Source organism: Xenopus tropicalis, chromosome 2, assembly GCF_000004195.4.
Source record: "Xenopus tropicalis strain Nigerian chromosome 2, UCB_Xtro_10.0, whole genome shotgun sequence".
NCBI classification, from domain to species: Eukaryota; Metazoa; Chordata; class Amphibia; order Anura; family Pipidae; genus Xenopus; species Xenopus tropicalis.
Window position 1 is genome coordinate 147,473,489 of NC_030678.2, and position 18,008 is coordinate 147,491,496.

Genomic DNA, 18,008 nt, shown 5'->3' on the forward strand with positions numbered 1-18,008 from the left:
TTTATGGTCTCTAGTTAAATCTGACATCTCAGAAAATTGTTTTTATTGTAAAGCTCAATTTCGTTTAAACATAGGGTATTTAAACGATGAACAGCAGTTATAAATCAGGCCTGTGAGTGTTAAAGCCTGTGAGCAGCCAGATTTCCATTCAGTAGACATTAGAATTGTCCCTTTAAGATTGTCGGGCCTGAGGGCCCTTGCCAGGTTTGAGGTTAGGACAAAGGAGGAAACTAGGTTCAGAATGTCCAATATGTGGTATCTAAGGGGTTAAACAAGTCTCAGATCAAATTCAGGCAGAAGTTTGTGGCAGGCATCAATCAGCATAGCCAGGAGCAGAGCAGAGTCAAACACTGGTAGATCAATCAGAAACAATAATTTAGGTGCACCAAGGAGCTTTCCAAAAAAAGACCTTTAATCAGGCATTGAACCCAGGTACTGAGCGTCCTTATATTTTCAATTTGGCCCTGAAGTATGTCATGATGGTGTCACATGTTGGCACGCGCCAGTGCTCAGTCACCATTAAACCACGTGCTGCCATCTTGGGGAACGTACTCCTGGGGAGAAGCGCCCGCCAGTGCTCATTACAAAGATACATACAATATTTTCTAGTGCCGTGCTTTTATTTAGCAAAAAACCCAAAGCCCCAATTATATTTATTTTTCAACAAGAACAATGAAAACCAGACTTCTATAGCAGCTCAACAACATAGTGTGCAGTATAAGACATATTTTGTTATCTCTCTAAATAGTGTCATTTTTTGTTAAGACTATCCTTTCTCCCTAGAATCTTGTTGGGACTGGCAAAGAAACCCCTTTAAAGAGCCAAGGAAAAGTGCAAAGTTGAGCAATTGGCAGTAAAGGTTTCTGAACTTTGTGTGCAGTTTTCAGGCATTAAAACAGGAGAAACCCACGTTGATTACAGGAGCCCAGGTGTAGGCTGAGAGAACACACCCCAAGGTTTAATAATAATAAGCTTTAATAATAATAATTCAGTTTATTCAGTTGCAGGTTTTGGCCAGCTTTGTTTCATGCCATCATTGCACACTTGGCGCAATTGGCTTTTTATAGGGGGAAATAAAGAAGATCAGACGTACATATAAATATGGTATCTATTCCCTTATACCTGGGCCAATGATAATTTATCATTTCCTAATTTCTTGTGAATTAAACGTAACAAAAAATGATAGGAAATGTTATTGCAGTGTAGCACCTAATCAGCACTATGGTCCCCATGTTTGGTAAGGCAAGGCCCATACCAGGAAAATGTAAGTAAATACTTTGTTGGTTTATTTATTCAGAATCCATCCAGGTCATAGGTAAGGAGCTCCATCTTGGAGCAAATTGAAAACATTGCTACCCCCTTGAGGTTTCTCCTTGATCTTCTTAGGCTCTTGTGAAATATTAATTACAAAGAAGAGTCCTGTTAGACGTTGTAGGTGTTAGGCTGATCCAAGGTTCTTTGGCTATAAGCGACAGGACCAGGATCGAGGAGTCACCAATCCCCAAAAGGTTTTCTGTCAAGAAATATAAATTCCACACTTACAGGTAGTCCAGATTGTTTAAGTTCTTGGATAAGAAGAAAACATCAGAGCAATGCAACAGCAAAAGGGAAAGTTGTGCTCGCCTCTAACCAATGTCAGAACATTAGGAGAAGGAGTGATCACAACATATATACAGAAATAAATCTTTTGCACTCATCCATCAGTATATTGAGGACATTAATGGATGCCCTTTTTATTGGAAAGTGTAAAACTCTAAACAGGTTTAAACTATTAGAGAGGGGGAGGGGCAAAGAGTGAGCATGCACTCAGGTTATCTCTGTGGTTTCAAATAAAAAGGACAACCATCTGGACATTTTACCATTGGAAAGCAAGCCTATTGCAGGTAAAACTTAAGGTGGTCATACATGCACAGGTACTATGGTACAAAAAAGGTTTGGTGCATGTATGGTGAGAGACGAAGCAACTGATTTCGGTTAAAGCTTTGGCTATCAGTTGTCTCGTTGATTGGGCAGAACTGAACATTTTTATTGGGCGCATTTGAAGGTGCCCAAACATCGTAACGTTAATGTTGAATTGTCAGATAGGGGTACAGAATTCCTTTGTTTTTACCTGCATATCTGATGATTCAGTTCTTAACGTTAGAGTGGACAAACAATCTTTCCTACAACCAGTGGTCGTGGGAAAGATCGTAATTGTAGTGTGTATGGCCACCTTATGTCCCTGTGAAAAATATATAATGAAGTAGTAGAATTCTTAACAAATCAGATAAGTGACTGTAAGACTGGCCAAACTTTAACCTAGGTGACCCAATATATTGCAATATATGAACAAACAATGCCTGTTTTGGGCAATTTAGTAGCTTAATGCACAGAATTCCTAATTCCTAAATGTCCTAAATATATTAATATGGGGGAGTGCAGAGGATTTTGTCTTGTCTACAGGGCAATGCAATGTGAAAATTAAAAAAGGCTAGAGATCAAGGAGGAGGTGGTCTTTGTGTCACTATACAAGCTTGAAAATACAGCTAAATATATCTTATTTTCTAATCAGTAGCTGAGCAGAAAGACAAAGGCTCACATAACTTTCATCCAAATGCCAGCCTATGCCCCTGCCACCTCCTCACCACCTACACAACACCAGGCGTGATATCATTTATTGCTTCCTGGCTTGGTTTCTTGCATGTATTTTTATAATTTCATATGCAGTATCTAGCCCTATACAACTACTACAATGGCTTTATGTAACTTAAAAATGACCTTGTACCAATATTTTATGATGTTAAGATAACCCCACCTTTCCAAGAAAACAGCTGCACATTACATGTGTCATGCCCACTTGAAGGTACAAACTAAAAGTGAGAGTGGATTATTTCCAAATAACCGTGCTTGAGTACATGTGGGGTGTTTTCTGCTGACACTATAAAACTCAACAGGAGTAAAATAAAATACCTGAACTGAAAGAACCCCTGAGATCCCACATTTACTTTGCACAAATGATCTGCCATAAAATCTATAAAAATATCAGTGTTAATATTTGAAGGACAAATATGACTGTCCATGAGCCTTTGACAATAGATGGAAAACATATGTTAGCACCAGAAACAGTATGAAGAAGAGTATTGGTTTAAAATACCATCATGGTACCTCTTACCTCAGTGAGAGGGCAGTGAATCTGAGCATACCACTCCTGGGAGTACAGGCACAGCTGGATGCCCTGACCAATGAACAGGAAAGTCCAAACCATCACGTTCCAGACGGGGCTTTTGCGTTTATCGTTCATCATGAAATTAAAGAGGACTGTGAAAGAAAGGAAGAATAAGGAACATTTTTTTAACAGTATAATATTATTACCAATTTTGCTTAACAGATAGTAACATACATAGTAACATAGTAAGTTGGGTTGAAAAAAGACATACGTCCATCAAGTTCAACCATAATGCCTATATATAACCTGCCTAACTACTAGTCCTTTACTCTCTCTTAATTTAAAATCATGCTAATGTTATGCTGATTTTGATAAATCTACCTCTAAATGTCAGATTTGTATTATGATGTAATAGAGAGAAATATGTACAAAATGCTGTTCTGAACAAGAATCAGATTCAGAATAATTATCTGTTTTCCATAAAAACTAAACAAGGAGGATTAAAAGCTATAGAAAAATAATGACAGAAAGACTTATTGTAGAGATATCCCATGGCATAATATATATATGTATATATATATATATATATATATATATATATATATATATATATATATATATATATATATATATATATATATATATATATATATATATATATATAATAGTGAATAATATATTCTTATATTTTACAGCAGGGGGTGCAAGTCACCAAGGAATTCCATGACCATATAAAAGGTACAAGGTCACAGGCCAAATGCTTTTAAACAGGTTGTGGAACTCCGAGGTGATGTCCTTATATTTTACAACAGGGGGTGCATTATTCATTATAATACACGTTTCAATGAGTCATGTGACAGAAATCATATTACTAAGCACCGATAACTGATGACATCACTAAGCTCCAATTATTGTGATGTCATTTACAGGGTATTCATTGCTCGTGTATTATAAATATATAAATGAGCTGCCATTGTGCTAAAAATGTCGAACTGCACTGGGTAATTCACAAATAGGTTTTGTTATTTCTCATATACTTTGAGAGATCTAATGTAATATAAAATTATAAAATGTTTTCCTTCCACAAACAAGTAATATCAGTAATATCATACGGATTTTATTATGAATTATTCACAGAGTGCTATTCACAGGTTACACAGTGTTTTACAGTGATTTTTTTCAGTCCCTGCCCCAGTGGAGCTTACAGTCTACAGCCCTGATCACATTCACTCACACAATGCTGTGGGATAGCTGATGAACGCTGGGTTTAGAGCATGCCAGTCAGTGAGGTCCCTGGTGTAAGAAATGGATTCTAACACAAGTCAGCATGTTGGACTTTCCTATTGCCAAACAGCATGGCTGAGCTATCTGCAGAACTGTTAGACTGAGATCACACACAGATTATTGCACATGGGGAGATGCCTGCAGTAGCCCAGATTTACTGTAAGTGAAAAATCGCCCACTGTGTCACAATGTGTTATATTTTGTTTAATTTTTTCTCTCTCCCCTTGCCACCACGACTGCTGCCCTCCTCATACCGGCCGCGTTGACTTCTTTGTTCTTTAGAGAAAATCCAAGATGGCTATCTGAATTGTTCAGCGACCCTTTTTCAGTTATCTTACTTGCTTGTCTGGCATTAATGTAGTGCTCATTGGCCATTTCTACAATGATTAAACTGGCACATCAAGGGTTAATATGTGGATTATCAATTGTAGTAATTATAATGGCATGTCTGGGTTATGCTCACCACATATCCCATTGACATTGATAACTGTATTAGGCAACTCTCACTGGTTGCCTTGCATTCAAACAAACCATAATAACAGCTTAAATACATCCCATAATCAACTTTAACATAATAATGCATACCATCGACACATTAATACAATGTTTTATTTAGGCAACTGTAATCTCTTATTACATGGCCATCTCATAACCAAACTGTCCCTGCTCCACAGCGGCTAGACTTTGTATCATTTTAACAAAGTTGCCATTCTGAAGGTCCTCCCAGTTTTCTCTGAAACTCAATATATAATTTGTGCACAAATGCACAAAAATGTCTGTGTGTCACGGCCCTATGTGGGACATTATGAAGTTTTAATAGGTAATAATAAAAGAAGTTACCTCCAAATATGGCAAATAAGCAGAACAGGACAGGGTAGAAGTAGCGAAGAGACAATGTAAAGACATATTCGTGAACGGAGGCAGAGAGGAGGAACACAGTCAGCATGATCCCAGCACGGTACCGCTGGTTACACAACTGAAAGAAAATAATTTAAAAAATTATGTTAGGAACATCTTCTTTTATAGAATATTTCTGTTAATACTTTCATATTAAGGAACATCTAGCAAGTGGCAAAAATACCCTCTTTTTCTTTTAACTGGAGTGAGACCAAGTTATGCTAGTAACTACACTCTGGGAATGCTATTTAAGCACCAGTGGTCTGCACAGATATCATTACTCATGCCAAACTAATAAATGAAGGCATGGAGATAGCAATTGTTGTGGGCTTAGCTATAACTAGGAACAATGGTTTTCTGCACAGTAGAGCCCTTGGGCTAACAATATAGAAAGACCAACACATTCATTGACTTCAAGAAGTCATAGAGAGAAACTGATAAAGATGTGTCAGTGAGCCAAGAATGTGAAACACATGGGAGTGCCGGGAGAGCTCACACACTAAAAAACAATGAAGTGCTCACCAAGTGAAACAAGTGTTTCAGACCCTCAGCTCGGGTAGTGGATATAAATAAATAGCAAACAGCTTAGGCTTATAGGCAGTCAAAAGTATCCACAAGGGTCACAAATAGTAAAAATAAAAAATGTCTTTATCCAAAGCTACATTAAAATAAAAATCTCCAGAGACTTTCCTTCGTGTTTCGTGTCCTATGGGCACTTAGCCATGGGCAAATGTCAGTGTGACAATGTGTCAGCGAGCCAAAATTTGAAACATATGGGAGTGCCAGGAGAGATACCTCCAAACATAAATACTCCAAAACAACCTTCTGCTTGCTCATTGATTATTTCCACTTTGTGAATGTAAAATTATGTACCAACAGCAAGATATCACTCATATTAATTGATGGCTTCTCATAAACCAATTTTGTCCTAATATCAATAAAAATGTCTCTTGGTCTCCCCCTACCTTACCCCCCATTCCCCTTTCCAATCTGCCTGCTCCATTTAAAAGCAAGGGAGTGTAGACCTGGATTCCCAAGTCATCTCTGGGAAGTTGCCTAGTTACACACTATCCCAAAAAAAGTTCTTGAGAAAAGATTTCTGCATATTACTAAACACTATTAATTATTATATAAAATAAGTCAGAATCATCTAAGGTCTCCTCAGTGAATGCTTAGCCAAAGTCAGATATTTGTATATGGAATTGCACCCTGTGCAAAAACCACAGCGCCCTTACCGAAAGCAAGTCTCGATATACATAATAATACAGCCAGTCATGTACAACAACATTCCATGTGCGATAGTAATTTGAAAATGATGTTGAATTCCACCAGTCCTACACAGATAGACAAAAAGAGTAATTGCATAGTTAAACATGGTGCCCAAAAACACATTAAGGCAAAGACAAAAATGTGCCCATGAATGGATCTTACCTCGTAGAACATGCGATCTGCAAAACGAAGCATCTCTGCAAAGGCGTTCAGCCAGCAATGCAGGAAGGCAAAAAACGACAGCAAAAGCACAAATGTACCTGTGGGGCACAAAGCAAGGGACTTGATGACATCTACACAGTGATCCCATTAAGTTTCTGGCATGTGAGAAGACCCCCAAGAGATATGAGAATTGCAGTACAGCCAATCCTAGGCTACCTTGGCCAAACTAAAAGATTCCTCCCACCTGGAAGAGTAGCATGGAAGATAGACAGCACCAGCGTCTTATTGCTGAATGGTTGTTTGCTCATATTGGTGAAGACCGGAATGCACAGGGTGAATAAAACATAGTACCCAAAAAACAGACATCCAAGGAACTATAGGCAGAAAGTAAATATAAGAAAATTATTAAATAAATAATAAGACAAAGTTTGTGAGCTATAATGAAATCCCATGGCTTAATGTTATCAAACTGCATATGGTGCAAGAAAAAGGGAGTATATGCACTGTATATAAATATTTTATTAGTGCATTCAATTTATTGTACTTAGTAGATTATTTTCTTTAAATTGCAGTCTGCTTAGAATACAGAAAGTCATTGACTTACCTGAGCAAAATTCTTTGCCACAAAATTCCATCTGATATACGTTGTTCTGAAAAGACACAAAAAGTGCTCAGCATTCACATATACAATCCTTGTACCATTAGGATAGAGGAGAGAATAGACTGTTCCATAATTCTATGTAAATAAAACAATATAAAACTAGGTTTATTTAAAGTCAAGGAGTTACAGGAGAGTATGCACAGCATTTCATGTAGCACCTGGGGGGCTTATAACACTGGCAGAGACATCATGTAATGGACTTCAGTATTTAACATTTCATAAATACTGTGTAGAGAATGTTAAAGTATGATTCCCTGATGAGAACTGGCTGCAAAAAGTTACATTTGTCAAAATGATGTTTAGGTGCTCATATCATAAATGACTATTATCTCAATTCTCATCTCATCTTATCTCATTAAGCTAGGTGAGCACTGTTGCAACCATTATTAAATGCATATACAGTGAGTAAAAACAAATACAAGGCAAATGCCCAAAGAGGGAATTGATTAAAATTAGTTGCCATTTTATTTAACCAAATAAATACTCACAATAACTGTAGAAGGTAATGCTTACCTCATGCACTTCATTGAAATCAAAGAAGGTGCGTCACCTCTGTGGTTCAGTCCTCAGTGCCCTATTGGTATCCCACCTTCCCACCCACAGACTATCATTAGGGCACCCTGCACATATTAGTAGCAGACTGAGAACTGAACTACAAACCAGTAAGACGAGGGATGACTACTACCTGATCCCCAGAAATGCATATTTCCTCCAACTTTACTAAATATATACAATCAGCATTTACTCCTGCAATTATTTTGCCGACAAAATATGGCAAGACATTTTAAATGAATCACCTTGCATGTGTCCTTTTGTAATTTTTTTTTTTTACCTGGGATAGCTTTCTCTATAGATCAGAGTTGGGCAGAAGAGGAAATAAAGATAACTGGAAAACTTTGGTAGTTGGATGTCTTTTTCTAGGAGACAAAGGAAAACAAAAAGGAGACATTTATTTTCTTAATGTCTCTTACAAAATGGTACATAACCTCTGTATATTTATACTTATTTATTTATGGTAATGCTGGTCTCCCCTGTGTGTACTTTTGTACATAGTAAGATTGTATACTGCTGTATATTTCTGTCCTTTCTGACTTGTAGATTGCAAATCCCTTCTTTCCATTTTGTTCTTTCCATTTCCGATAACATGTATTGATTGTACCTTTATCTTTTTGTATTACTTTCCTTTGTTAATATAATAAATATTGAATATAATTTTTTTAAATTATTTTTATCTGACATAGTATCATCCCAGTCAACAATTCAGATTTAAAAACATTCAGGTAAGTTAATGTTTTTCCTAAGAGAAATATTAGTTTATCCAATCTATTAAAAAAAATCTGCATATTTTTCAAATCAAGATTTCATAGAATGCTTAATGCTATAGCAATAATCAGTTCCGGACTAGGATTCAAAATAGGCCCTGGCATTTCAAGTACACAGAGGCCCAATAAATAGTGATCCTCTAACTACGGCCCGCCGGGCCGGATCCGGGCCCCCCAGGGGAATTTACACAGCCCCCCCGCTGTGTCCTCACCCCTGGCAGGGGAGAGAGAGGACTCAGTGGGGAGTGGGACGGGGGAGCTGAGAGGGAGGACGGATGGCAGGTAGGACCGAAGGGAGGGGTTGGAGGTTAATGCAAAAAGTTTGGGCCACATTTTGCTGCCGCTGATGGGGGTTTCTGGGTGCTGCTGATGGCAGTCGGGCCCCCCAGCAGTCTGAGGGGCCCTTGATACGGCCCCTTGGGTCAGAAGTTTGAGGACCCCTGGTCTATGGCATCTTACAGCAGCCCCTCTGGCCTGCATATAACGGTTAACACAGCCTACTGGGCAAACATAGGAGAAAACAATCATTTTATCCCAGACTTCTGAAGGAAAAATATATTGAGTATGCATAATTTGGCAATACATGCTGAATTTATATTTTAAAGTGTTGAAATGTGCTTTCTTCAAGTTTGCATATTTTAGTGTTTGAGTCCAAAAATATCTATATTTATTAGTTGAGACATACTCTCCTTTCTCAGGAGCAGTGGAACACATTCTCGCAAAAAGGAGTAGCTCTTCATCAGGAAACGAACCTGAAACAAGATGTAAATATAACACATCACTAATCTTTATCATTATTTGAGGTTTTCTACATAGCAAAAGCCTTCAGCCAAAAATACTTTTTCAGAAATCTTATATATATTGTTTCTTTTGCACTATGTAATATTACTATGTACTATAATAATATATACAATGACCAATATAAGTACATTTGTGTGTTGCTGCTGTTAAATGGAACTCAAACTCACCTTTAGGATCTATTTTACTTAATATACGTTTCTATACCTTAAATCTACAGTATAACAATGAACCAGCGGCATTATTAAGAGAAAGGCCTGGTTCCATTGTGTCAAAAAAATGAAGAGGCAACACGGGCACAGCAACAACGTTGTTCATTTTGGGACTCCCAGTGTAGCTGTGCATAGACACCAAGGGTCAGCATAGGGCAACATCATCCTTCTCTGTTAAGGATGACTTTTTCTTTAGGTAGATTATACCCATATTGTCTCCATAAACATAGTATAAGTAATTTTTTTTTAATTCCCTATAATGCCCCCCCCCCTCTAAAATAACTGTTTGTGCTACTCACCTGCTCAAGGATAACAATAAAGCTGGATGCAGGAGGCAGCTTGTACTGTGTCACAACATATATTGGCAGTACACCAAGAACAAATATTTGGCAGACAAGCAGCAGCCCTCCTATAAAAGCAGAGAGCAGCAACGGATGGCTTGATTCTGGGTATAAAGATCCCAAAACATGTAAGGCTCTGTAAGGAACCAGAAGTGTATACATAAATAGACAGAGCCATGTCCACACAACAGTGCTAAGCTGGCCAAAGGTGTAGAACAAAAGGTCAAGATCCAGAAACAATCTGTAATAAGAGAAGATTATGGGTACAATAAGCACAATGGGAAAGGAACTCAAAAATAAATGAAAGTCAAAAGGAGCCTAGTCTTCCTTATATACATTCTGGACTGTCATTGTCAATAAAAACTGTATTAATAAAAAGTCTTTTTGGGCTGTTGAAATAAGGCATTAGGGCTTAATTTTTTCAGTTTTTGGCTGCGGTCAAAGCAAAAACCAATGTATGGTCAGAGCACTGGACAGTTCACCTTTAAATTCAATGCCAATTGCCAATGTAGAAGGGAAACCAACAAAATCTGTTAAAGTACCTTTTCATGAAACTATGTTTAAATATTCAACTTGTATCACTGATGTCAACTTAACAAAGGCTCTTAAAAAATCATATAAATGGATAAAATGTATGAACTACTTCGAAGCAATTTTCATCAGTTTATAATTTGTTCATTTCTTGGTCATTGTGTCTCAAAATTAATATGTTGGCTATTTCCAACAAACAAGCACTATGGATGGTAACTGGGACAAATCACATCTGCCATTGTGCCTTTGCAAGTAGAATGAATGAATCACTTCCCATTTTCTCAATTATTTTGACTTATCAAATAGCTTTCCCCAGGTCATCATTCTCTGTATTATCCCCTTCAGTCTTCCAAATTGGTTTAGTTGCCCTTTCTCCAATGCACTTGGGGCAAAACAGCTGCGCAATGCAGGCATGTATATGGTGTCACAGTAAGTGAGCATGCACCAGAAAACCTACATATTCATGCACAAATTGGGCTGGTCCGATGGCTTAAAAACCTGCCCGATACATATTGGACCATTGGTTTAGCCCCATACATGAGCTAGCCAGTCTGAAGGGGCAAAGAGTAGCTAAAATCAGAGCTCGATTTACCTGCTTAACTTACAGGGGACTGGCAATTACATACCCAGACACAAACATTTAACTGGGGGAAGTTATCAGACAAATCACGAGTTGCATAAGGCTGCTGCATTACAGCTGCACAGTTGAGAAGGTTGCAGTGCATATTTTTCCTATATATTGTTTTAAGGGATACTGTCAGGATTTTTTTAGTATACTTTTTTTTTTCTAAAATTACACTTGTTTACTCCACACCATTTAAAGTTTTATTCTTGAACCAACAATTTTTTTTTAGTTGTAATACTGGTGTGTAGGCGCCATCTCAGTGAGCTTTCAGGTAACCTATTGTTTCTCCTACTCCTGTGTAACTGGAGGAGTCCCAAGCCGGACTTGGATTTCTTACTATTGAGTTCTATTCTGATACCTACTGGGAGCTGCTATCTTGCTACTTACCATTGTTCTGCTGATCGGCTGCTGGGAGGGGGGGGTGGGGGGGGAGGACATCACTCCAACTTGCAGCTCAGCAGTAAAGTGTGACTAAAGTTTATCAGAGCACAGGTCACATGGCTGTGGTGCCCTGGGAAATGAAGACTATGGCTAGCCTCATGTGAAAATTCAAACTTATAAAATATAAAAAAAATCTTTTTGTGCTTTTGAAAAACAGAATTCAATGCAGGATTCTGCTGGAGAAGCTCTATTAACTGATGTGTATTTTGAAAAAAACAAAACATGTTTTCCCATTATAGTATTCCTTTAATTGCTTAATAATTTATTCTCTCACCTGCCCTGGTCAATGATGTCCACAGCAGTAGTATTTATAACGAAAACACAAAGTACAGCCACAAACATGTGATAAATAGTGCGGAAATGCTCCACCTCCATCAGATCACTAGGTGAGAAGAGACATCCAATTATTTGCCTGTAGCTGCCAGTAAATGGGCTACCCTCCCATAACAAGTGCTTGCACAGGGCTGCCCCCATGCAACTCTGTTCCTTTTAAATATGTTTCTTTGACATTGGTTATTTTCAGTCTTCTTATTTCTCACTTACTCCAACAGAGAAGCACGATGCATAAATACTTTCTGCTTTTCAGAAATAGATCCTTGGTGCCTGGGGATAAAACGAATAGGGTTTATGAAGCAGCATGGCAGTATACAATGGCAGTTTTATTACCAGCAATCACAAAACAACACTGAGAACAGACACTGTAAGTGGCTATAATTAGGGGATGTCATTTGTAAAAAAAAGTATGATTATGGCAGCACTATTTCATAATATCTATTCTTAGTTTTATTTCTTCCTTTTTCATAGTGCTAGTTTTTGAAGCTAAAACCGCAACTGCAATCTTGTTTTGTATTTCTGCTCAGGCAACCACAGCCCTTTAGCAGGGAAGATTTGTGCCTCTGAATTTGCCCCCAGTAGCTCCTCATGTTCTTTTCTGCTGATTCCCTGCACAAGATCTGGGCTGCTGTCACCTGAGTGTAGGAACCAACATCTTCTTTATGATATTTGATGACCACTAAGCTTAGTTTAGCAACAGCTGCCCAGAGCACACTAAGCATGTGCAGTATCACCGACACTTAAAAAATTTCAAAGGCCTGGATCATTATTGCTGATGACCCTCTACACTAGTATACAGTGAGTTTGGGTTATAAAATACAGTATTTCTAGCCATATTCATGTTTATGCTTTAGTTTTCCTTGAAGATGATTCAGGCTTACCATTGTTAATTTGGCTTCTGTATTTTCCATACCAAAACCTTGCCTCTTTCCTTATTGAAAAAAGTTGCAACGTAAAAAGGATGACTATGGTCCCTATGCCCTATGGGCTGCAGTAGACCGCTCTGGGCATTTAGGCCTTAAAGTCTCTTCATGTGCCATCACTCGAAGAGAAAATTAGTAAACAGATCTCAGTTTTGTCTTTGGAGAAGGTTTTTAAAATCCTTCTGTATCTGTTAATACAAGTTACTCACTTTTACCTTTTATTATTAACATGATCTTTTTTTGAGGACAGTGCAGAAGCTATTTTTCTTTTGTATGAATGCATGGTCTCTGCCACAGCTTTATCAAGGAGATCCTTTAGGTGACAGCTCATTTCTTCTACCAGTTCAGCCTTTACCCCCTGAAAGTGCAACAGGCAGATTAGAATCTTTAATTTATGAAGTGTCAATTTACTTTTCTGTGTGCTATAAGCAAGGTCAGACATGGTATTGATAAAGACGGATATAATCCCTGGCTTGATTCAACCTTTACTTTAGAGAAGATATGGGACAGAGATATTCTTTCAGTTTCAATGTTCAAAGACCGCTTGAATGCTTTGGTGCTATATGCTTCACAATTAATATTTCTGTGCCTACAGTTAAGCTAAACTAAGGGTAAAAGTACACAAGGACATTTTCTTTTTGTAACTTTGCCTGTTTTTAGGAAAGAGTTTTACAAACTGACAGATTTATCAATGCAGCCAAAAGCAGTCTGAACACTGTTCTGTTTAAGTTTTACCATTTCTGATGCAAGTTGCAAGTAGGGATTGACAATTCAGAAGAATACTTCATACAGTGGAATAGATATTATAAAAAGTTAAATGACTGGTAAGTGTATAGGATCCCTTATCCAAAATGAAGGGAAGGACATCGCCCATAGAGCTCATTTTGAGCAAATTTGTAAAAGTGAGTATTTTTTTCTCCATTATAAAACAGTCCACTGTACTTATGGTAACGGAGCTCCATATTGGTTGCAGCCCATCCAAGGGGGGAAGGGAACATCGCTAGTGCAGAGAGCACATCATTGCTGTCTGTACTGGAAATGCTGAAATTACGATTTAAAAACTGGCCCTTTTGCCACCCTGGTGCTGCCACCTGAGGTGAGTTTCTCAACTTGCTTCATGGCAGCAGCGCCCCTGCAGGAAACCCCAGGTCCCAAGTATTCCATAAAATAAATCCTATAGCTGTATTACTTATCTTGTAATGGCCCAGAGTGCTCATTAAAATACCATCATCCTTTAGAGTTTATCAAACTTAGATATTAGTCTAATAACTGTACTAAATGTATGTATTTCCTACCTCCATGTGTCTCTTCCATTCAATAAGACCATTGATGCCATTGCCATCAGACAGACCACCTAAAAACAGAGTAAACAGTCATATCTGCTATAAGAACAGCTCTATGTAATGCCTTGATTTCCTAGCATCACAAGTCATGAATAAGTACAGCAGTGAGTGGCAAAATACAAGACTATCGGCCTTATCCACAACTGGAGGGGTACAACACAAAGTTCACATTTTTTATCATTTACATGTGGACTCCTCAAATTTCTACGCAGCACCTTTAGGTACAATTGGTTGTGCCTCTCTCTCAACACTCCTAGCATGTGCATCATCATGAGCAAGCCAGGAATGCCAAAACATACAAGGTGCCAGGAAGCCCCATCTTTGCATACTTATGACAAAGATAGGGTTTCCTTGAGCCTGGCAAATTTGTGCTCTGCACCTTACATCACAATGACAAAATGACACTTCACAAAAGGCTAGACACAAAGTGTATAGGGAGCTAAGAGACATGATTTGGAGTCCCTCCCCACACCTGCACCAAGCTTTTAATAAATCAGTCCATATGATTATGCTAAAGACATTTATAATTGTTTTAAATATAACGATGGCCATACACATTACAATTACAATCCTGTGACCATTGGTTCGTCCACTCCACTAACAAGACCTGAATGGTCAGATATGCAGGTAGAAACAAAAGAATTCTACACCTATCCGATGATTCAGAATTAATGTTCGCTGATGTTCGGGTGCCTTCAAAGGCCTCACACTTGGCTCAAACATGCATGGTGGTCCTATGGTTTGCCCTGATTCTTCCAACCTGGACAGTGTCTGCAAGGAGTTTGTTTTCTTGTGTCTTTGCTAACTTTGGGTCAGGGTCGGACTGGGGGGTGAAGGGCCCACCGGGACTCCTGTCCCAGGGGCCCTGCAGGTGCCCTCAGCCAGGCGCGTCCCCTAACCCCCCCCCCCGCAGGGGCCCCCCTAACCCCCCTCGCAGGGCCCCCCTCCCGACGTCCTCCTCCAGGTGCGTTTGACGCGTCAGGGGAGGAGCACTGGCAAGGGTCGGGTCTGGGCCGCTGGGGCCCACTAGAGCCGGGGCCCACCGGGATTTTTCCGACCCTGCTTTGGGTTAACTGGATGTAAATGAAATTGACTATTTGTGTATATGATAGGAACCCTAGACTTATGTGTAAATGTGATAGAAACCATAGGCTGTAACCAACACTTCGGCAGAAATGGATGTGAATTCTAAACAATCTCTCTAATGTGCTGAATAAATGTGTTGTGGTTAAATAAAAAAACGGATAATAAATACATTACAACAAATAAAACTTCTATTTTGTTCAACCATCTGACCAGAAAACAAGCGTTTACCTCATTCCAGCTAATGTGGACATACATTGATGATTTACTCAACAAACCTCATATCTGAACGATAAATGGCCTTCAGGTTGTTCCTCATGTTTTCAGCATCTATTGGAAAGTGGCCTATGGGAATGCTCTTGTTTGTAGTCTTCTGCTACATTACTAGCTCAAACATGGATAACCTTAGCCTAGCACAGGTTGTTAGGTGATAAAAGTTCTCAGATTCCTTATTGTTAAGAAATAAAAGTACTTCTTGAAAATCATGGTAAACATTGCTTAACACAAACATCTCAGGGACATACAAACAGCCCTACACAGACTATGAGAGATTGATAAGGTGTCAGTGAGACAGTGAGTTTCAGCAAATATTTAAACAGTATATAAACAATACAACTATAGCATGTACAGGGCGACATCCCTGCTTCACACAAGAGACTAAAATAAAACTTTTATTGCACTATATGTTCTACTGTTGTGCACAGTAAGCTAAAAATGTGCATGTGTTTGGGACCTTTGTACTGAAATAGAATTGTCATTGTCCTCTTGTTTATTTAAATCGGAAAGAAAGAAAAAAATATAATACAATTACATTGCTTGGATTCAGGAGCCCTAAGAAGTCAAATAAAACTCTAACCAGCTTGAGAATATCATTATCTTATTTTACCGAAGATAGATCCGAGTCTGTCTGAGGCAGCTGCACACCCACTTGGACTGGTGGAAAAAGCCCACATGTCCTTGCTATCTACTGTAGCTTTACCACAAGTCTCTACAGGCCTAGACATTAGATGTGGTTCTCGAAAAGTGTAAGCAAAGTGCCCCCTCAGCTTCATTATACGAACTCTCATGATCACGTTCCTTCTCCATATCTGAACCATGAGACGAAGACTAATCAGTTTTCCATCTTTGGAAGCAACAGTGTGTCTCACCAGACATCTTCCAAGTCCAGAAATAATTCATTGCCTCAGTGTAATCTGTTCACTGGAGATGCTATTTACCTGGGAAAAGGCCAGGGGGAGAACATACAGCATTCCCCTAGCACCTAATCATTTATGGGGGAACGCAATGCATCTGGAATGATCTGGGCCATAAAACACAATCCCAACTGTAGCTATTAAACAAGTAACACCATAAAGCGAAGATATTTATTTAAATATCTAATTAGTTAGTATCTATTCCTCTAGTACCTACAAATAAGCTATATCCTAGCAACAAATGTTATGGCCTGTTATACCATAAAACAGTTTGCATTTTATAGTTCTTTAGAAAGCCATGAATTGCATCTGACCTCTGTTTATCTTCCCGTGTAAAGCATAGTATTCTACAAGTGTGCCCTATAGCCCATATTCAACTTGACTGGCTGCCTCCATGGCCGCACATCAGTTTATTTATATAAGCTATCTTTTGGTTTATAAAGCAAATACACATTTCGGACCAGTTAAGGGGAACAGCCCATCCTTTTTTTTTAAACTCATAAAAAACCTATGTAATCCCAAAGTGCTGGAGATGTGGTCACAATGAGAGAACACTTTTGCATATATTCTGGTTCTGTCCAAATATTCAAACATTCTGGGATATAATAAGTGGTTAAGGAAAGTACTATTATTTGAAACCTAAAGAGACCCAATGACACTGGTCCTTGGGAAAAAAAATTCAGAATTTAACAATCCAACCCAAAAACTTGCTAATGCACTTCTCACAGCTGCCAGATGCTCCGTCACAGGGAAATGGAAGAATACACATCCCCCTACGGAATTAGACTTTCTGGAGAGTGTCTGCCATACCAGGTAAAACATTACTTGTGCCAAATTCAGTATAAATTGGCAGGCAACACAAGGGAGCCCAGACAGTTTATTTGTTTGTAGTTCCAGTTTTGTTCCTATTATGTCCCCAATTGCAGGTCCCCTGTGTAACAGTCACATATATGCTAATTTTCAATCACTGATTCTGTAATGTAGTACAATGTGTTTTCATAATTTGGGACATTTATTATTCAATTTTCAATAAAAAGAAAGTTGGATTTTTTTTTCCATAACTGTAGAGAAAGCAGACCCTGCAGTTGCTGGGGGCCAGGACTCCAACCATTTGTTCAGAATTTTGAATTTATTGAATTCTCATGAATTGTGTAAAATCTAGCTGGCAGGTCCTATTTTGAAGCTCATTCTGGGCCTAAATATCCCATTATGCAATGTGTATTTGCAGCACAACCAGATTCCATTGCCAGTAAACTCTATGCTTTCCAGAGTGATTAGTACCATCTATGCCTATCCAGTCAGCTTGGGGAAATTTAAAATGAAAGAGCAGTTTGCCGCCAGTCTGGGAATGCACAGGATTGTCTGTTTTACAGTTTGTTGAAACCTTTTATTAGATGTTTCCATCCCCCAATGCAGAGATATTTGTGTGTACGAGATAAAATTCA

At 38.5% G+C, this 18,008-nt stretch overlaps 1 protein-coding gene across 6 annotated transcripts in view; it reads right to left on the minus strand.

The window, feature by feature from the left end:
* soat2 (sterol O-acyltransferase 2) overlaps positions 1–18,008 on the minus strand; it is a 26,243-nt gene continuing 8,235 nt past the window's right edge. For 3 of the 6 annotated variants that reach the window (XM_031895754.1, XM_031895755.1, XM_018091114.2), the window contains 14 exons: positions 14,240–14,298; positions 13,160–13,302; positions 12,232–12,291; positions 11,963–12,070; positions 10,050–10,332; positions 9,426–9,492; positions 8,251–8,335; positions 7,362–7,407; positions 7,002–7,131; positions 6,758–6,855; positions 6,562–6,660; positions 5,270–5,405; positions 3,152–3,297; positions 392–1,513 (listed from right to left, as the gene is read on the minus strand). In XM_031895754.1, coding sequence (XP_031751614.1) covers positions 1,463–1,513; positions 3,152–3,297; positions 5,270–5,405; positions 6,562–6,660; positions 6,758–6,855; positions 7,002–7,131; positions 7,362–7,407; positions 8,251–8,335; positions 9,426–9,492; positions 10,050–10,332; positions 11,963–12,070; positions 12,232–12,291; positions 13,160–13,302; positions 14,240–14,298 — 1,511 coding nt within the window. In that variant the 3' untranslated portion in view covers positions 392–1,462. 6 annotated transcript variants of the gene reach the window in all.